The following is a 21,959-nucleotide window of genomic DNA, read 5'->3' as shown; positions in this document are numbered from 1 at the left end:
TGTCAACTGGGCTGTGAGTGACCCAGCTCCCAAGTAGCATCTATGCGCCAATTTCTTGGTTAAGTCTCCGTTTCAAGCATCATCATTTGAGTTCCCCAGGAAATGGATTGTAAGATAGATTGTAGCATGCAGGATGCTTCCTTACTAAGAGGTGTTGTTCGGGGGACAAACAAGAAAGGAAAAGAGGTGTCTTTTGGATTAGCAGCTGTGGAAGGAAGCTTGTAAGGGCAGAGAGGGAGTGGAGGGGCGCTGCAGGCCCACCAGCAGCCTCAGGCAACCACACAGAGAGATCTAGAGTTAGAATGACCCGTCGGAATTGTCCCAAGTCTGACTGACATGGTCAAGGCTTTCCTACTCCTTTTTTGGGCCAACACTGTGGCTGCCTCAGAAAACTTGGTGAGCTTGAGTGAAGCAAGTCTCTGTACCTGGGCAACCCCGAAGGGACTAACAGCTCTAGTCAGCTTGCCAACAGTATTCTCAGCATCTCAGCCCCAAAGTCCTTTATCGAAATGGGAGATGGGCTGGCGTATCACAGCATCCACCACAGGCACCAGCTTCTTCGTCCTAAAAATTGTCAATGAAAAGGAAAGAATTGGGCATTGATCCTCCTTCCTACAGGAATTATATTTCAGAGCAACCAACCAAACAGCCTAAGCTCCCAAGAACTTAGGGGATTAGACGATCATGATTTTGCAACCCCAATAAATTTTTTTTTCAGACAATGAACATTGATGAGACCATAAAGTGAAAGGCTGATGGGGAACTTTATAGCAGGATATTGAGGCTGCCTCCACCTGAACCCACTGATCAATCTGAATATCATTAAGTGTTGGATCCTAGGTACTTCCTGATGTGATGCAACAGGAAGTCTATAGCACCATCTACGAGCATTCCTGCTTTCAGAAAACCTTCGTAATAGAATCTAATGAAGGCTTTAGAGCCAACTCATGATTTCTAGTTAAGTTACACTTATTGCTCTAACAAGAGGAGCAAGCTGAATGGTAATTATGAAGAAGCAAACAGACAAATGAGAACGTAGGGCATTCAACACTACAAGGGACTGGGTTTCTTCAGCGACTCAAAAGCATGAAGTAAAAGAGGGGAGACTGTTTTAAATTAAAGTAAGTTCAAGACAAATACCCCATGCAGTGTGTGCATCTTGTTTGGATCTAGGTTTAAATAAACCAAATGTAAAAAGGCATACCTTCGAGACAATGGAGGAGATTAGAATATGGACTGTACTGGAGGACATCAAAAAGTTGTTATGAATTTTGTTTAGGGTGAAAATGGCATGGTGGTTATGTTTTTTAGAAAAGTCCATATTTTTAGAGGACATGGACGTATATAGGGTAAAATGATATGATGCCTGAGATTTGATCTAAAATGCTTACAAAAATGAAAAAAAGAAGAAAAGAATATATAAAGCAGATCTGGCAAGGTTGATAACTTTTGAATCTGAGTAATAAGTATATGGGGATTTGTTATATAATTTTCTGTACTTTTGTGTATTTAAAAAAATTTTTAAGATACCAAAAAAAAGGGACAAATGCAAAGAACCCAATGGAAGGAAAATAATGCTCAAAGGATATAAACAGGCACTTACAGAAAAGGAGATTCAAATGTACAACAAACATTTCAGCTTCACTGGTAGTTGGGGAAATGCAAATTAAAACAATAAGGAGATCCTATCTTTTATTCAGAAGATCCGCAAGAAGTTAAAAGAGTTACCAGATATCCTACACAATGAGCATGGCAAAATAGCTGACTTGCTGAGGGCAAATTGCTTCCATCTTACAATATTTATTAAGAGTAAACCACGCATATGCTATTAGACAGCAATATTCTGTAGAAATTATAGTACCAGAAATTAATGATCTATACATGAGGATGCCCGAGGCAGCACTTCCTGTATTGTAAAAAAAAAAAAAAAAGTTGAGAACAACCTGAGTTGTCCTAGAAGGATGGTCAAATAAATTCTGTTTCATCCATACCAGGGAATGTTGTATTTTTTAAAATTAAACAATTTTTTTTTCTATAATCAAAGAGTGTAGGTATAATAGCACAAAAATTGGAAAATGCAAATAAGAAAAATAAACAAATGTATAGTTCCAGACCTGGAGATATCCTGAATACATGTCAAGTGTTTCTCATTCTGTGTGTGTATATGCATGCATATGTATTATGTATGTGTGAATATATATGCATATATAGAGACTTGTTTTTCCAATAAAAGAGATATCACGTTACACATGTTGTAACTTCTTGTTTAATTCCTTCGTGAATATTTCCCACAAAAATAAATATGCATCTACAAACATGGCTTTTAAGATCCGCGTAGTATTCCATTTCATGGATACTCCGTAACTTAACCAATCCCGCATTAGGGGACATGTAAGTGCATTCCAATGTTTTCTTTCATAAACAGCCTCCCTGTACACCAGCAAAGCTTTGAAGATGATTTCCCAATTGCCTTCCAGAAAGTTCTGGGTACTTCTGGAGGCACTGGAGCCAGCATAGTCAGAATGCTTTCCCATCACGCAAGACTGCTATCTTCCCAGATAGCAAAACTGTAGTCTTTTCGAACTTGTAAGACTTGTCTTATCCTGCCCGTTAGTCATGCAGCCGTACTGGGACTCCGTTCCAGAAATCCCTACACCCTCTCCCTCCTCTAGCCTCATTCCCGCCCCTCCCCCCAGCCCCCCCCCCCCCCCCGCCGCGCTTTCCCGCTCGGCGGCCTGGCCTATGGCAAACACCAAGAATTAATTAGGGGCGGGGATCAAGGAGCGGCTGTCAGGAGGTCGCCATATTTCTGTACGGCCCGGAGGCCGCCCTGGCTGGCAGTCGGTGGGTCGGGAGAGGTGCTGACAGGGCGGGGCTGCCGCTCGGCTCTGCCGGCCTCACCCCTCCCGCCCGGGACAGGTGGCTGGAGCGCGCCCCGCCCCCGCCAGCTGCGGGTGGGAGCGAGGGAGGGCCAGCCCCAGACGGCCGCCGCCAGCTGCGAGGGAGAGCGAGCGAGGGCCAGTCCGGGACGGCCGGGCGAGGAGTCCGGCAGCAGCAAGCGAGTATCGTGGCGGCCAAAAAAATGCTCCTGTATCGAGGGGCCCCCGCTGGCCCTGGCGCGCCGGGCAGCGGGCTGGCTCGGCCCGGCGGCGGCCCACAGGCCTTTGGGATCCGCCTGAGCACGGTAGGTCGGGGGCCCGAGGGGGCGGACGCGCGCGCGGGCCCCGGGGCTGTGGGGGGCGCGCGGGGAGGGCCTGGCGGGCGGAGGCCTCACGCGGGACGGGACCTTCTCTCGCCCCCAGATGAGCCCCCGCTACCTCCAGAGCAACTCCAGCAGCCACACGCGACCCTTCAGTGCCATCGCGGAGCTGCTAGGTGAGTGGCGAGGGCGGGCTTGGCCGCGATAGCCCGAGGCAGTGGTGCCAACGTGGTGCCGCGGACGCTAGAGGAATGCGCGGAGCCGCGGCGGGCTGGCGGGGGCTGGGCTGGGGGCGTCGGGACTGGCCCAGGCTCCGCAGGCGGAGCAGGGGGACCGCTCTCCGGCCAAGGGGGAAGAGGTTCCGCGTACAAAGCTGAGGAAACAAGGTGTGTCCGAAGAGTTAGGACGCCCGTGTGGTTTTTCTCTCTGGATCGTGATATTCTGGGCACTTTAGGATAGCTGAGTTAATAATCAAAAGGAGATGCATAAAAATATCGGGGCCCGAAGCAGCTGGGCTACTCAGGGACTGGCGACCGATGGAGGGCGCCAAGTTAGCAGAGGGGCATTATGGAGGACCCGGAAGGGTCCTCAGGAAAGGTCTGGAAAACGAAGTTCTTAACTTTTGGGACCAGAGAGCCTGGGAATGATGGGACATCTTTTAAGAGATGACACGAGTGCATTTGGCTCCCTGCGACCGCGGAGGGCTGGGTTCGTGGTCCACGAGCGCCCTCACACCGCTGGAATGAATACTGAGCACTTAACCTCTCGCTCCATCGATGTTTGCTTTTAAAGCATTTTCAGTTGATCCCTTGAAGCCAAGTACACCAGCTTTTGCAGTAGTGTGCTAAATACTGTGTGGAAAGCAAAGAAGAAAGGCATTCTCGGACAAAATGCAGCACAGAGAGTACATTGTAAATGTTTCAGACATGGAAAGAAGAGAGAGATGGTTACAGGACGAGGTAGCAGCAAACAAAATCTTGAAGAGTGGTTTCCAAGCTCACCAGATGAGCCCCAGCCCCGACTGAAGCAATTCAGTGTGAGTTGCCTTGAGCACGAAGTCAGCGGGCCGCAGAAGCGTCAGAAGAGGTGTTGGGAAGGGTGACAGAGAACTTTGATGATTAGATTGACTATCACAAGAATGCTTACATCGTGTATGACCGTTCTTTTGAAGGTGCAAGAAAGAAAAAAAGTGACTTCGACACACTTTGAGTCCTAGAGAACAAGGACTGTATCATTAAGGGTTTGCACCATCCTTTGAGCGAAACTCTGCAGGGTGGAACCAGACCTCTGTGTGGGTAACTCACCAAAAAGAAAAAAAGAGGGAAAAATAACAATTTACTTAGGGGGAAATGGGAGAAGTTGTTGTGTTACTCCCTCACAGCTGCACTGTGCATACTAAACTTTAGAAGTGACTTGAAGAGTGTGTTCTGTTTGTAATTTTGACTATACTATATTAATTTTGTTCCAAGCATTAAAGCCTTAAAGCTGGGCCCAAGATGACTCCTATGAGTGCAAGTGTGTATGTATTATTTATGTAGACACACATGCCTGCACACATGCATAGAGAAACACAGATTTTAAAAACAAATCACAGCTATTTGTGATAATATTAACAGTAGGAAGAAAAGGAGAGCAAAGGGTTAACTGGTAACCCACAGTTTTCATTTTAGGTTTTCCCTTGATTTTTTTTCTCCTCCATTTACGCATTAATTTTGTAGTGAATCATTCATTCAGTGAATATTTATGGAGCATTCACTGTGGGCAAGGCCACCATGGTAGGAACAAAAATGAAAACAACATAGACTCACTTTTCTAGTGGGGGGGGCGGAACTCGTACAGAAGGTTTATGCTTTGTATAACAGCAAAATGGAAAGTGGTATATCAGCAAAGATCTACATATCAAGTGCTGTGGGAGTTTAGAGGAAGGAGGGATGACTTCCAGCCTACCAGGAAGAGGAGGGTTAGGAAAGGCTTTGTAGAGGAGGTGACATTTGAGCTGAGATTTGAAGGATTGGGACATGTGGATACGGGTGTGGGGAGGGGAGGGCATTCCAGGCAAAAGAAACAACTGCATGAACAAAGGCATGAAGAGTAGAGTCGCTGAGTTTCATTAGAGTGTGGAGTTTACAAAATAGTTACAACTGTAGGTCCTTAGAGAGTTTATAAAGTGCCATCACAAGTACATTTTTAACTTTACCCTTTGAGGTATTATTATATGGCATTATTATAATTAATATTATTATTGTCGTCATTATTCTTGTCCTGCAGATCAAGATATGGAGGCTCAAGGAATTTAACTGACCTTTCCAAGATTACATGTTTAGTAAGTGGCAGGTCTAGGACTCAAGCGTGGGTCTTTTTAATCCCGAGTACCAAGTAGGTCTTGAGGTTAGAAAGGCAGCCTGGGGCCAGGATGTGACTAGGAGGCCCAGCTATTTAAGTCTGAAGTTTTCTGAGCAGGGAAAAGTCCTGATCAGAGCTGGGCTTCAAGAGAGTTAATCTTGTAGCAGTGTAAAAGATGGATTGGAAAAGAGAGACAGCCATGATTTTGAAAGACTGGTTTGGAGGTTAATGTGGTAATCCAGATGAGGGGGAATAAATTCTGTAAACTAAGAAAGTGACGGGGGAGTAGAAAAAGCTAGATGTGAGAGAGCTTAGGGATGCATAGGGTAAGAGAGAGTGAGGGATAAAAAATGATTTTTGAATTTCAAACTTGTGGTCATTTGAATGCTGGTGCTATGGGGGGGTGTGAGGGAGGGGGCGGACAGGAGCAAAGATTGGCTTGTGTTGGAAGGTGATGAGCGTAATTTTAGACAAGAATGCTTTTAGTTACCTGCAGGATGTCTGTGGAGCAGCAGCTTGGCCCTGGCAGCCTTGCAGGAATCCACACAGGCTGTCTTCCTGGAACAGGAAAGGATGGAGGGCTTGTAAATTGCTACCTCAAAGCTACCTCCCACTTGCTGTCGTGTCTGTCCAGGGAGGCTGTCATGGGACAGTTTCTCATTGCGGCTCAGGTTCTGATGAGCTCTGAGGCTTAATTCAGTTAGAATGCTTTCTTAGAAGATCAGGGGTTAGGTGGACCAGGCCAAGGGATAAGATAGATTCCCTGGGATCTGGTTTCTCATGTTCTTGCCTAAGTCGGGTGGGCGGGGGAGGGAAGGAAGGAAGGGGAGGCAGAGATAGGGTCTTCCCACTCCAGGTAGCGTGGGCCGATTTAGGAGAGAGAAGACTCCTTGGCAGGGGGCCTGGGTGGCTCAATCATTAAGTGTCTGCCTTCGGCTCAGGTCATGATCTCGGTCCTGGGATCGAGCCCCCCATTGGGCTCCCTGCTCAGTGCAAAGCCTGCTTCTGCCTCCCCTGCTTCCCCTGCTTGTGTTCCCTCTCTCGCTGTCTCTCTCTCTGTCAAGTAAATAAAATCCTTAAAAAAAAAGACTCCTTGGGATCTGGTAGCACGTGAGATTGTGTAGGCCAGGTTAGGAGGATAAAGACATCCCAGGATGCGGTAGTGCACTCTGGCCTAAAAGGTGGGCAGGGGGAGAGGAGCAGGGGTTCTCCAGGGTTCTCTGCCTGTCCTACCTGTTTATAGGCTGGGTGGGCTGGGATAGCATGTGTTACCTGTTGATACAATTTTGGAAGGTTAAGCAGCAATATAGAGGATCAAAACCAGCCACCAGATTGGGGCCTTATTATTATACGTTCATTTGTGGAGGCTGACCTTGATCTTATTATAATTTCATTTGTTGAGGCCAAGGGAAAGGTCACTTCAAACTGAAAATAAGTGTAAAGCTGGGCTTGCTGCTGCTGGCTGCTGCTCTAGCTGACCCTGGCAGCTGGGGTGCTCCCCTCCCCCACTCCAGCAGCCTCTAGCCCAGGAGATAAAATGCCTAGCTGCTTCTTTGCAGCTACCTTGTAACTCCGGGAGTGCCTGTGTTAAAACTCTCTGGTTTTTTTTTAAAAAAAAAAAAAAAAAAAAAAAAAAGCTTCTAATAACATTTGGGCAAAATCTGCAGTAAACAGGAGAGAATGAAAAGTGATTTTGTGAGAGGTGCGCGCTGATTCATTGACTGCACTGTTACATACACTTAGAATTGGGATGGACATGTGTGATGTGCTTGAGTTGTGAATGTCCATAAAATGTTAAAAGGACTTTCTCCTGTGTTCAAAGTTTTCAAAACAGAAATGACGCCCTGGCCATTGACAAGGTAAAGGTATCAGTCTCAATGGCCCTAGCTTTCTGCCAGCAAGAGTGACTGATAAATCCTTAAACAATTCAGGGCCTGTTTGCCAAGTGGTTTCTTGAAACAATGTAGGCAGCTTCACAGTGCTGAATCCTTCTGTCAGTTTGAGGAAAAAAAAAAACTGCCTCTCACACAAAGTAAAAGACTGTATTTGTGATAAAGCCTCTATTGCATGTCAAACTTATAATTCCTGCCAAAAAAGTTGGCCCACTTGATTTACCACATGACACAGGACTTTGGCCCCACCTAGTTCTTAAAGATCGACCCTCTCAGACCTCTTAGTTCCCTTTTGGGGCTCTTGGTAATGGTTTACTGCTGTTAAGACTTGTTTGGCTTACAGTCGGTGAGGATTTTATCAATGGACACGGGCAATACCACTATGGCCCTTGAAATCAATCCATGTCTTATTTTCATTGCTGGACATTCCACACATCCAAGTAGTTGTAACTGAAACTGCAGATTATATTTTGAATGTGAGTGATATTTCTCTTGCTTGTAAGGGGTGTTCCCAGTGGAGAAATGCCATGATTTGAACAGTGGCAGCGGGACAAGTACACAGCCAGGACCCCACCTCGTGCTCTCTCAGCCCAGCCATGTGGTATCAGTAAGGTAGTCTCGGATGCCAGGGGAAGGGAAAGGGGGTGGAAGGGAAGGTCTCTGTCTTGATTAAAGAACTAGTAGGGACAGGAGTGCTCAGGGAACCCATCTGACATGTGGTTCAAACTGCCCTCTCACTCGGGCCAGCAGGTCCTGATGAGGCTGTTGCAGTCTGTGTGTCCATGACTGACACTTGTGTGACCTCAAGTCTGGAGCACAAAGATGTGGCTACTAGACATTGGCACCCCCAGACATTTGTGAGCTTTGCCCGGATGTTAGAATGCGGTTCTATTGGTGACTTCAGAGTGATGAAGCCCGTTATGAAGACGGAACTCAGGAAGAATCATGTAACTTTACCTACAGGTTTTTTTCTTTTTCTGCTTTGATTCAACCTTCTCTATTTAATGAGGGGAGACAGTGTCACCTTTAAGACTATGACAGTGTACTTAGGTAGAATCCCGCCCTCTCTGTAAGCATGCTTATTAGCATTCACTGGGACCCCCCACCACCACCAATGAAATGTTTCGGTTTGAACTGCTAACTCAGTGCCTCTTAGGCCACAAACAGGTATGGTGATAATGTCTGTGTTCTTTAACAGAGGAGGTGATGTTAAAAAAAAAAAAAAGAAAAGAAAAAAAGAAAAGAAAATGTTTACAGATGCACTGTAATATGTGCAGTGTGCACCAAAATTGCAGATTTAACTCTTCTCCATAGCCCCCCCTCTCCTGTATTTGTTTATGAGCAGTGAAGTGGCTGAAAGACCAGAAAGAAGTAATAAGATGAAAATGGAGCAAAATGCTTTGTGTAGAGGAGTTATTTTTCCCATAGACCCTGAAATGTGACGGTAGAAAGGCAGGTTGCAGCTCAGTCATTATATAAAATCTAGAAATCAGCTTTATAACTCCATCTGCCATCATTACCTATTGTTCCTAATAACCCAGTAAGTGCACTACCATCAAAGTGCCCCACCCACCTTTGGAGAAATCCACCTGAAGGGAATAAAGGCCAGTTTCTTTGTCTTGCGGCACTGAACTAGAGATTTTACTGAAATATGAGAAAAGGGGATCTAATATCACAGATTTCTACCTTTTGCAGATAATGCTGTAGATCCAGATGTATCTGCCAGGACGGTCTTTATAGATGTTGAGGAGGTCAAGAATAAATCTTGTTTGACCTTTACTGATGACGGATGTGGAATGACACCTCATAAACTACACCGAATGCTCAGGTAAAAATGTCTTCGTTCTTGTTCTCTTGCCTTGAGTTCACAAACTCTACCTAGGGCTTCATAATTTTCTTTAATATTTCCCTTTCAGTTTATTCATTCAGCAAATATTTATTGAGCATATATTATGTGTCAGGGCACTGGTGCTGCAGTAGACACTCACTCTTCTTGCCCTCATAGAACTTACAGTTTAGTTGGCAAGTCTGACAGTGAGCAGTAATCATAATAAAAAATGGTAAGCACACTAGAAAAGCATAGGTTGCAATGGGATAGACCAGCAGGGGAACCAAATCTGATCCAAGAAGTCAGTCAAAGCCTCTTAGAGGAAGTGATACTTAAACAGATATCTGAGGTTGAGTAGTAGAATTTAACGAGGTAAAGGAGCAAGGGGCAAGGGGTTGAGAGTTCAGGCAGAGAATAGCAAGTGTAAAGACCTGAAGGCCTTCACTGACCTGTGACCACCTCCAAATTTTATTAGCCTGAACTCATTCTTTGATCAGAAGTATTGTAGTTGGGATGATTTGTGCGTTAGGACCATGAATATGCCTGGGTATAATCAAGGCCCATGAAAGATAAATAGAAGACATTCATACACATAATCTTTGAAAGGTTTTGCAGTAGGATGGCAAAATTCAGGAATTTTCTCTTCTAACTGCTGAAGCTGGTGATAGAGATTTCTTTTGCCACTCTCAGTTCATTTAATTACTTTAAAAACGTTTGTAGTTGAGGATGTAAGTTTGTACTTGATTATCTTCCCATATCACTCAGTGAAAGATGAGTGCTTCCTCACGTCCTTCTCTCTTCTTTTTTTAGCAGATGAGGTAAATTACTCTCCCTGTGGCTTCCTGAACTAGTGTGTGAAGTATGAGTAACAATGGAAGAGGGGTTCTGTGGAGGAGGGAGAGGGCTCCAAACTATAAAAATGGCAAACATTCATTTGGTTGTAGTTCTCTTTCAAGGTAGTCTAATTCTATAACCCTGTTTATAGGGAAATCCATTTGATCCATCAAAGAAAAGAAATGAAATTTGGGCATTAACCAATGAAATTGTTATGTTTTACCATTCAGCAGTCTGTGTACCTTGTGTCTCAGAACCTCATAATTAGAAGAATGTTTGAGGAAATCTTCTAGAGGTGAGATAGAGATGTGGCCAGTATGTTGGTGAAGGTATGGAATTGGCCCTATCTTTTAATTTATAGCATTATTTTTAGCTCTTCGAGTTGGTGTTTTATATTAAAAAATAAAATTTTAATGGAACCAAAATATTGGTATGTCTAATTAGGTATGTATTTATTTTTCCCCTAAAATCATTTATTTCTTTAGTAAATCCTTCCCACCACACTTTATTCCAGTGACATGGGTGTCTGATAGTGGGCCCAGCCAATCTTAGTGCCTTCCATTTGTTCTGTGGAACTACATCCTTGAAAGTTGGTGCTTTTAGTTACAAGGCAAGAGAAAGGAGGAGGATGGTTTCAAAATAATCACAACAGTTTTTGTTCCTGATTCATTCAAGAAATTTTTACTGAGCACCTGTGTGACAGTCACTGGAGATAAAGTGGTAAACCAGATAGAGATCCCTGCTCTCAAGGGGCTGATGGTTTAGTGAGAAGGGCAGAATAGAATTGACTAGTAATACAACTAAATAGGTTATTTCAGTTAGTGGTAAGTGCTATGAAGGAAGACAGTTTCTATGAGAGTATATAGTGGAGGGATCTAACCTAGTCTAGGGAGTCAAAAAAAGATCCCCTGAAGACGGGGCATTTGAATTGAAATACAAAGGATGAGTATTATCTGTTTGTAATTTTGTTTCCTCCCCAAAGAACAAAATAGCCAAACCAGGCAGACACTTACTTAGCCGTAGCAATTTTTGGCATTATCATACCAAGTATCTTTCCCACTAATTTGAGCTGGGCAATTGTTCTTCATACTACAAAATTAATTTTACAGAATTTTGAATGAGTCCTGGATTAATGTATAGTATATATACCAGATTTTATTTATGGTCATATCTTAAAACAAATTTGAATGAGCTAGAAGGTCCCATTTATTTAAAAGTTCATTTAGTCCAATCCTAACTCCTGACCATGGATTCCAGTTACCATAATTTCATTATAAATAATTGAACTTTAGTGGTAGCCTTGAAAATTAAGTATGTTCATTTTTCTGGATTTGGTTAGGGAAGTATTATTTTTGTATAATTATAGAGGTAATTATGCAAAATGACTAAGCCCAATGAAATTCTACTTCACCAAAAACATTTGTAATAACCCTATCCACATTTTCCAACCTTTCATGCTACTCTACCTATTTCCAGGCTAATAAAATAGTTCTCTAACTGCAGCAAGTTTCTCCCATAACTACAGAATCCCAATGAAAATCAAATTAAGAAGGAAAAGCCTGTCATTAAATTCCCTCAAAGTCCACAATGAATTCTCTTTAGCTTTTGGGGATAGTGTGAGGCAGCTAGTCTAAATGTCCAGCTGCCTTTTTCCACAAGGTAGAAAACCTCTTTCAAAGGTCTAGGATTAAAAAGAGCCACAGATCCTTAGATTAAAGGTATTTGCCACCTCTGCTCAGTAGTGCGTTTCCTAGTAGGTCTGTTCTTCTAAAACAACAGCCAGAGAAAAACTGTGTTTAGCAGTGTTCCACTGTTTTATGTTCCATATTACATCACCAGTATATCTAGGAAGCAGCACTGCTTGCCCTCCTGTGTCCTCGGGTTCACTGAGGTGTGTTTCATTGGTCAGAGTCCCAATTTAAATCGATCTCCTTAGATTCTAGAATCTTGACATTTTAAGGACCTCGGGAGCAAGCTGCTGTCTCCCCACATTCCACTCAGAGAGTTGGTATTCAGCCCTCCTCCCCCTGGTGTGTAAAGACTGCCGTCTCTTACACAAAATGATAGAACAGGATTTAACTTAAGGAAGCCACCTGTCTAAGCCAAGAGATCTCTGGAAAATTAGTGAGCTACACAAAACTATATAAAATGCATCCATACAATTCTGTTCTTCATCGTGAGGGCTTTTATACTCAGTAGTTGTTTGATGGGATCTGGCATCCATTCCACAGTTTTGAGTTAAATGGAATACCTAACACGGGACTGTAAATGGAATAAAAGAACACATGGATGTGATAGATTAACTGGAACATAACAACAACAACAACAAAATCCAGAGCTTCTGGCTCCTCCCTTCTTATTTTTCTTATCCTTTTTCATTTCTGGTTCTGACCCTGAGCTATTACTTGTCTTCTCAGCCTAATATAGTCATCACATCTCTCTAAACTAAGTAACACCAGGAGGATGTATACTTCTTATAAAGGGAAAAAGAGGTGTTAGATGGCAGGAGAGTCAGGAATGGCTGGGAACTTAAGGGGATTGAATAGATTCTCCCTGTTTTCACCACTTTCCCTTAAGCACCAAATTGAAGCTTGTGTGGCACTAGAGATGGTTTAAGTCCACATAACCATATAGATTTATTTCTTGTGGAGAAAGGCAGCTGGACATTTAGACTAGCTACCTCACACTATCCCCAAAAGCTAAAGAAAATTCATTGTGAACTTTAAAGGAATTTAATGATAGGCTTTTCCTTCTTAATTTTGTTTTCATTGGATTTCTGTATTTATGGGATTACTGTTTATGAGGAGCCCTGAGTTTTAGATACAGCATTTGATCTGAAGTAGAGGGAAAGGAAAGCCCAGGATAGTTCTCAGAATGACTTCTAGAGTTAGTTTAAAATTAAGGTTTAAATGCTACTTTATAATTTAAAATATGCTGTTCAGATAGCATATAATTTAATACCCCTAATGACTCCATCTTTTTTAGGCACTTCTTACACAAGAGGATTAGGAATGCCTGAATTTCACCAGCTTCCATAAGTTTATTTCCTGGGTTACTGAGGCCCATAGATGGCAGAAACTCAATGATCTTTTGATATTTTCCAAGGAACTGCTGCCCTAGAAATTACCTTTTACTGTGGTTAGACTTATTTAGGATGTACAAAGCTCCTAGGAAGTGTCTAGAAGGACATAATGGTTTTATCGTGTAACACTTTTAATGGAAAATTTAAAGGTGGTCCTTTTTTCTTAGGGAGTAAGCACAAGCCACAGCCTTCAGGAAGTAGAAACAAGGCATCTCAGACCTTCTCCAAAGAGCCGAGGCCAAGCCACTCAGCTGTGCCAGATAGACTTTCTGTTTTATTAATATTGGAGAAGCATCTAATCTGTAATACATGAAATTCTCCCTTAGATTGTAAACCATGAAGGCAAAAATCACATCTTTTCTGTTGTTATTAACAGTTGTGTCTCCAGTGCTGAGTACAATGCGGAGCACATAGTAGAGACTCAGTAAATATTTATTGAACAAGTGATAGTGTATGACATTGTACACTTTGTCTGGAGAGAAGCAGTCCTTAAAATTAGTTTTATTTGTGTTGAGAGAAGACCATGAGGAAGTCAGTCATCATTTTCTGGATTTCGTATTGTTCATATTTTTTTTTTTTGGTTCTGTTATTCTGTTGTGTGTTTGAATGGGGTCTCTAAACAAGGGAAAGGATCTGGCTGCAGACATTGTTGAGGTGACACAGTGTAAGTCCCTAATAAAACAAGAGAGACCTCATTCTGCAGCTGCCTGCTGATACTCAGTGGTGGACCTACTTATTTTTATCCCTTGGCCACATTCCAATGAACTGTCCCAGCAGATGGAGCAGAGGTTAAGAATTGGAAGGGTTATCCTTTTGGTGGAGGGTTGAACTTGTTAAGATATATAGCTTCTGGCTTTTCAGATTTCTAGAGGGTGATCTAGATCTCATACTTCTGACCAGCACTGCTGTCAGTTCCTTTTGTGACCCGCACTTGGGCACACTCTGAGCTAACCACCCTTTTCACCCTACCCTAACTTCACTATTAGCAGTCAGAACCATTGTATCTAGATAAGAAAGGCAGCTGCCCACCGCCTCCTCCAGTTCTCCCTGTTAGACAGCAAGAAGAGGCCATCTTGACATTTGTCAAGTATGACTGTGTGTACACACACCAGCTACATAGGAGAACCCGGGGCAATACATCATAGTAATTTCCTACGGTTTTCACTTAATAGTTTTGCCCAGAGGTACCAAAAGGAAAAAAGAAGGAGTGACTTTTTATAAGTGTGTTTTATTCATAAGCCATTCTGCCTGTCAGCCTGTCTTAGGATGCTTTTTATCTTTTTGGTTTCTTTTTTTTTTCTGATTTCTTTTTTTCTTGTTTAATTACAGCTTTGGCTTTACAGATAAAGTAATAAAGAAGAGCCAGTGTCCCATCGGGGTCTTTGGTAATGGTTTCAAGTCAGGCTCCATGCGGCTAGGAAAGGATGCTCTCGTCTTCACCAAGAATGGGGGTACTCTCACTGTTGGCCTCCTGTCACAGACCTATCTGGAATGTGTCCAGGCCCAGGCAGTTATTGTACCAATTGTTCCATTCAACCAGCAAAACAATATCCTTTCTGGAAATGGTGAATGTTGGTTAAAATGGGCCTGATATGACTATTATGATAGAAAGCTCTTGTCTTTAGCTCAAATCCAGATATCACAAGTTTTCATATTTAAAGAGTTATTCAAGGGTCTTAAATTTACCTGGAATCTCACAGTATGAAATACTTTTAAAAATAAATGTACCATTGACAGAAGCTTAGATGTGTTTTTTATTGTATTGAAATGTCCATTGTTTTGAGATACATACTATTCACCAGCTTATCTGATGGAAGAATGGCTTGTTTCCCTACACCTAAGACAAGCTGTTGTTTCTGTTAGACCACAGGTTGTCTTGACCAAAGCAGCACAGTAGCCAGGTTTGAACTTATTGCTTCCAAAGAGGCTAAAAATTCAGCCTTTGATCTGTTTCTTAAATAGCCTTTGTTTACACTGTATCTTTGAAGCTGTAGTCTACAGGGGTAACTGATTTTGGTATTTTGTCCCTGCAACCTTTCTCCATTTTCCCCCTTTCCTTCTGTAGCAATACTGCCCGTGCTTCTGACTGTGTGTCTATATTTTGTCTAAACATGCAACCCAAAAGGCAGATCTTACTAATTGATAGCATCCTTTTAAGGTATTAATTTTTCTTTGACTGTATTTGGTTTTACAAAAAATGATTATTACTGAGGATTCCTTGCCCAGCCTAGAAGCCATCTTGAACTATTCAATTTTCAACAGTGAAAATGACCTGCTTTCCCAGTTTGATGCCATCCCAGGCAAAAAAGGCACTCGTGTTCTCATTTGGAACATCCGCAGGTATAGTATCTCAAGGATGATAGATTCAAGTAAGCAGAAGTAGTACGATGAAGGACATTTTCAGAAATCTCTTAAGAAAAGCAGAGTGGATAAATTTGATACGTATTTGTGTCTCATTTCATAGCTTTCCTTAACTTCTTGGAACCACAGCTCCCGTTTGAGAAAGTGGTTCTTACTGGTAAAATGTGGAGCTTGAAGAAATAGAGACATGCGTATCCTGAGGCTGTTGCCACAAATAATCAAGACAGTTTGACATTATTCTAAGATCTTCAGAATCCATTATGAATATCTTATATTCATGGAGATAAGACAATGATAGTTATTTTATGTATTTGACAATGGAGATGAAGTATGAGAAAGACAAATTAGAGTAACAAAGCACAACATGATCTTTAAAATAAGGACTTCTTAGTTGTGCTTTCAGAGTAGCTAGATTAGAAGTGTGAAAATCTTTGAAGCACATAAATTTGAACTATAATGAGGCTTGCTTCACATCATACGTTTAGAACTAATAAAACCATCTAGAAATACTCTAGGATACGTCATCATGTGTTTAATCTTCTGTCAAGTGGAATACATTTAACAGTGTCCACAAAAATCTAGAGACCTTTTATATAAAAGAGGAGATAACAGTATCTTTAGTAGAACAGGGTATCAGATATATTAATTCTTTTTCTCCTTAGGTGAAGTATTTTGCCTCATTTCTTAGCTGGGTAAAGCGATATAAAAACTGCTGGTTTATACGAAGTACTTTGTGTTAAAAAGAAGAACATAAGGAGGTTTTTTTGTTTGTTTTTTGTTTTACACATTGGTAATTTAGATCCTTCTGTGTCCTACTGGGAAAAATCTCAAGTAATGTAATTTATATTATAAAGGATCATTTTCCTGTGGTGTTTCCAGTGACTCAGACATATTAGGCAGAATTTTTTCTTTGTACATTGTTTTTAAGTTATATGGTATTAGGTGTTATGTGAATAAAAGTTTTCATGGTCAAATAACAGAGGAAACTGGCTTAAACCAAATTTACCATGTTACTTTATTGCAGGACTTCTCAGAGGCTTTCATATGCTAATGTTATTTCAATCTGCATTGAATGTTTAAGAGAGCAATATAGAATGTGGTATTTCCCAGTTTAAAAAAAAAATAGTTTCTCCATACCCCTTTTCCTTGAATGGTGAATGGTGAGGAATGGTGAGGACAGGAAACCTCCTCAGAGTATGTGAGAGTGGAGTGAGGTAGCAAGAATCAGGAATATCCTGGAAATTTCAGAATATACTATTATAGTGAGGTGGGCTTCATATAGACCATAACGGCTCTGGTCCAGACCTGAAGAAGGAGCTACATTTTCAACACCACAGCTCTGAGCCTTTGGAGCCTGGAGTGTGTGTGTGTGTCGGGGGCGGGGGGGGCGGATATCAGTAGAGCTTGAGGTGGCCCTGAGGGCCAGGAATTGTTTCTCAATTTTATTCAGTCATACAACCCTTATTACTTGTTTCTTATTTAAGAGTATTTGGGGGAACTATGATTCCATGGAACAAACTTGGGTAACTGATATATATATTTTCTCTATAGCCCATCATTTGTTTTGCGTTTTTCCCAGGAACAAAGATGGGTCTTGCCTTCTTACTCTGGCAGTTGTTAGTGATCTAATGCAGAATCTTGGAGTAGATCAAAGCTAAGTGGCCCAAAAAGATTATGAGAAGAAGAAAGACCCTTATGAAAGGATTATGATTACTTTTATAGTTAAATGATAATTCCATAAATGATATTCCAGAGGACTAGCAGATATATGCTATTTCTATAGCAACCTTTTTTTTCCCCTCAAAGAAATAGGATTAGATCTGGGGAATCTTGATATTTCATTAGTCCTTATACCATTGCTGAAATCTGAAGAGGTTTTGATTCATTCCTCTATTTATTCAGTTGGTGAAGATGCTGCTGAATGACCTACCCAGCAATACCCAGAAAGTTGGGATCTATTTTAAGATCGCACCGTGAGGGTAGCTGACATCCATTTATCAGATCATATATTTCCACCTTCCCCTTTTTTTCTCCTTTTCTTCTGTACCTGGCATCACTACTTCTATGAAACATAGTCAATTTGTTTAGACTGGGAATACCTCTAAATATTGTGTGATCGTCAAACCAAGTAATTTATAGTTCCTTTGCACTGATAGTCAGGGAAAGAAGTAGGTGTCTGAGTTTTGGCTCATATTGTTTCTTTTCTCTTGGGTTCCTAGTGCATTTTTGTCCTTTGGAGCCAGTATTTGTTAGATTGGTACTTGTCTCTTTTACCCAGAAATAAAGATGGAAAGTCTGAGTTGGACTTTGATACAGATCAATATGACATCCTGGTATCAGACTTTGGCACAGAAGAAAAAGAGACTGGTGGTGTTACCTGTGAGCTGCCAGAAACAGAGTATTCTTTACGGGTGAGTAAGAGTGATTTTTCTTCAACAATGAGAGGTAAGATGTCTTGTACCATGAAAATATTGTAGAACAAGGTCTCACTTTAGTTAGATAAAGATGACAACTTTTAGCCCTGTGATAGGATTCCTTTTCACTGTCTCTGCTAGAGCTCATGTAGTCACTAGCACTTTCATGCAGTAGTTGACATAACAAGGTATAGAAACTAAGCCAGATCTTTGCCTGGAATAGATCTCAGTCACTAGTAGTGTTTTATGAGGATGTCAATAGAACTGACAATGTCATATAATAATTTTCCCTTCACTGTTCCATAGGCATTTTGTGGCATTCTGTATATGAAGCCACGAATGAAAATTTTTCTACGTCAAAAGAAGGTGACCACCCAGATGATTGCCAAGAGCCTGGCCAATGTAGGATATGATTTATATAAACCTACCTTCACAGTATCCTTACAACTACATGAAGCTGACCTCTTCATTCCAGGATTAGATTTCTAAGTTGGCATAGGGAAACAAAAAAACTTTCTTTTTCCAATTGAAAAATATGTGTTATAATACAAACCCTATTACAATATGTTCTAATTTTTTTTTTAGAGAGAGAGAGAGAACAGGGAGGAGGGGCAGAGGGAGAGGGAAAGAGAGAACCTTAAGCAGGCTCCACATGGAACCCAACATGGGGCTCCATCTCACGATCCTGAGATCATGACCTGAAGCGAAATCAAGAGCTGGATGCTTAACTGACTAAGCCACCCAGCGTCCCTACAGTATATTCTTTGAGAAGGTATTTCTTTTTTGTTGTTGTTGGAAATATTTCTCAAAGCCAGTCGATGTATCAGTTTCATCAGAAATCACTTGGAAATTGTTAAAATCATACAGCATCCTGAAATTTTGGAGCTTCTGTTTCAGTAGATTCTGAAATCTCTTTTTTTTAATAGGATATATTTATTTTTAAATTGTCATCTAATTCTAATGAGTAGCCAGGTTTGAGAACCTCTGCAATAAGGAATGATCCATGCTGTTTGGTTTGTACTGGAATTTTGTTACATATTACATTGATTGAAATAAGCAAATATGGACTAGAACTTGTTAATCTTTTGGGCATGGTATGATTGTTGTTGTAACAAGTCCAGACTTACATTGATGGAAGTTAGGAGAGTGGAAATCAAAGGTTGATTTTCTAAGGTGAGGTAAACCTTCAGCAGGTTTGACATGGATTTCCTGGTACTTGTCATAATGGCAGCCACTCAAAGGAGTCATTACTGATTTTCACTTCTGCCCCCATTGCAGTGAGAATGGATTTCAGACGCTTGAGAACAATCTTAAGTTGTACTATGGAAGTGAGGTCCGTCTCTGTTGATGGCTTTTGGGGCAAAATAAAGTCTTTGAAAGGGTGGGAACTCCTAAGTGATTGTGAAGAGCTGCTTTTATACTTTATTTTCTAGTAATTAAGCACAGCTCCTGGCCCAAGAAACATGTTCACACTCGATTTGCTTTATCAAAGGCATTATCTAGTTTGCTTTGTCCTTCTTCCCCGACCAAAAATTAGAAATTGTTGTTCCCTTTTTAAAAAGCTGTGTAAGTCCTTACTCCTAGGTCAATTGATTTTCTCCTGTTTTGGGCACACATAAATTCTCTACTACAGAAGTCCATGTTAACAAATCCAGAGCTAGCTTTGTTACATGTGTAGGTAAATTAGTTGTAATATCTCTGTATGTAGGCTAGGATCTGAGTGTCCTAGGTTTCACAGAGCCGGTTTTAAAGAAGTGCTTTCTAACTGCTGTTTCAGGGGATACCACATTTCTGCCTCCAGCTTCTTTCTTTTGTGGGTTTCTATCAGAGCAACTCCTATTGTTCAAAAACAAAATTCTCCTCAGTAAATTTGAAGATCTAATTGGCTTTATTAAGTGATTAGTGATTAGGGTAGTATCCCATCTAGCAATTAAGAGATGTTCCCAGAAGCTGTACAAAATGAAAGGTATTTATAGGGTGGGGCAAAAAGTTGGTAGCAAAAGAAAAGAAAGGATTCTTTTAGGCCAGGCTGGCTTCTTTTTGTGGGAGAAGGAACAGCAGGGTTTTTATCATGTACATAGTGCTGATCAGGAAATTTCCTATTGACTATTGAAAGGTCATACTCCTGGGATTGGTTGGAACCATAACTAAGTCTTGGTTTGTCTTGGGCTGGGGGTGGGGGGTGCCAGATGATTCCAATTTGGGGTTGTTTTTGTTTTCTTCTTTATTTTTTAAAGATTTATTTATTTGAGAGAGAGAGACGCACACATGGAGGGTGGGGGAGAGAAGGAGAGAGAGAGAATCTCAAGCAGACTCCCTGCTGAGCAGGAATTCCCCAAGCACGCTCAGTCTCATAACCCATGAGATTCATGGCTGGGCTAAAATCACAAGTCAGAGGCTTAACGGACTGAGCCCCCCAGGCACCCCATTTTTTTTAACAGCAGTGCATTTGATATGTACTTCAGCCCTCCTTCCTATTAGACTAGTTACCTTCCCCTACTAGAATTTGGGTTAAACGAATTCACTATAGGCATGAGTGAAATGAAACTCCTGATAAAATTTCCCCAAGGTCACTGAGGGATGAGATCACTGATGTTGACTTACTTATTCCTCAGTTATCAAAGTCCTCTTTTGTCTTCTTGTCCTTTTTCCTTATACTAATTTGGGGAAGGGAACCTCCTGCCCCAATGTACTCTCACCATGATTTAGGATTTTAAAAGCCTGCAACAGCAGAATTTGTCATATCTCTAAAAATGTTGATTTTATGGTATAGAGTTTTGGTTTGTCTGTTTTGGGGAGTTTGTCCTGCTTTTTCATTGGAATAGGGTCTTATCTGAGGTTTGATTGGAACTTCTGGAGCCCAGAACATATTTTCTGAGCCAAACATTACTGTGTTATGTACCCACTTTTATGATGCCTTTGTATCATACCTGACACATTTGTTACATGGATTTGATGCCAAGTAGCTTATTATGTAGAGGGGACAATGGAGATCATTTTTGAGTCAGTAACAAATAATTTTTAATTCATTTGGATGTGAAGATTTCTTTATATTTGTTTTAATGAAAATTTCAGTTTCTCTGTCTCCCCCTTTGTCTTTCTCCCTCTTACCTTGCTTTTTAAATCAAATAGGACTTGATAAAAACACATCATATTCATTTTTTACATATCCTAATTCGTTCTATTTCATCTATCCAAGCTTATTCACTTCTTCTCATGAGACATATTGCAACAGGACGACTCATTGTCCTTTTAACTCTAAAACTGATTTTTGTTCTTGGTGTTTTTGCTTTCATTGTGTTTTGTATGATTAGCAGGGCTTACCTTATTGCTTATACATTTGATTCTTGAACAGTGCAGGGGCAGGGGTAGTTGGGGGCAGGGGTGGTTAGGGCACCTACACCCTACACAGTCAAAATCTGGTATAACTTTTGACTCCCCAAAAGCTTAAGTACTGATAGCCTACCGGTGGTTGGAGGCCTTAACTGATACCATAGACAGTTGACATACATTTTGTGTGATACTAAATACTGCATTCTTAGAATAATAACTTTTTATTATTTTATTTGGTACTTCTGGGCTACACAGTTTGTTTGTGAGTCTTTAAAAGTTGTCACAAATCTCTAAAAAATTTTCTGATGTATTTATTGGAAAACATCCATGCACAGGTAGATCTGTGCAGTTCAAACCCATGCTGTTCAAGCGTCAACTGGATTGTGTGGATTTGTGTTGTACTAGTTATGACTCTTGTCTTATGCAACAGCAAACTGAGCAACTTAGCAAAGGTTAAGGAATGTTTTGTGATTATTAATGAATTTCAAACCACTGATGGTATTTTGATGTATTTTCCTACACTCTTTTCTATGCATGCATTTATATATACATATTTTTAGAGAATGCTCATTGTTATGTTCTGAACATTTCCTAAGGGTCCCAAATATTTTTCAAGGACACAATTTTAAGAGGTACATAATAGACCATCTGACTATACCAACATTTTTTTAGT

The 21,959-nt window shown here is 41.2% G+C and overlaps 1 protein-coding gene across 4 annotated transcripts in view; it reads left to right on the top strand.

Moving 5' to 3' along the window:
- Positions 1-2,829: 2,829 nt before the first annotated feature.
- Positions 2,830-21,959, top strand: part of MORC4 (MORC family CW-type zinc finger 4) — a 50,709-nt gene continuing 31,579 nt past the window's right edge. For 2 of the 4 annotated variants that reach the window (XM_032837057.1, XM_032837058.1), the window contains exons 1-7: positions 2,830-3,184; positions 3,303-3,375; positions 9,130-9,262; positions 14,508-14,725; positions 15,371-15,518; positions 17,818-17,950; positions 18,260-18,388. In XM_032837057.1, coding sequence (XP_032692948.1) covers positions 3,083-3,184; positions 3,303-3,375; positions 9,130-9,262; positions 14,508-14,725; positions 15,371-15,518; positions 17,818-17,950; positions 18,260-18,388 — 936 coding nt within the window. In that variant the 5' untranslated portion in view covers positions 2,830-3,082. The remainder of the gene's footprint in view (positions 3,185-3,302; positions 3,376-9,129; positions 9,263-14,507; positions 14,726-15,370; positions 15,519-17,817; positions 17,951-18,259; positions 18,389-21,959) is intronic. The other 2 variants (XM_032837059.1, XM_032837061.1) reach the window with 2 other exon arrangements.

Source organism: Lontra canadensis, unplaced genomic scaffold (assembly GCF_010015895.1).
Source record: "Lontra canadensis isolate GAN:19392208 unplaced genomic scaffold, GSC_riverotter_1.0 scaffold96, whole genome shotgun sequence".
In the NCBI taxonomy this organism is placed as follows: Eukaryota; Metazoa; Chordata; class Mammalia; order Carnivora; family Mustelidae; genus Lontra; species Lontra canadensis.
This window is presented reverse-complemented; position numbering and strand designations above follow the sequence as displayed.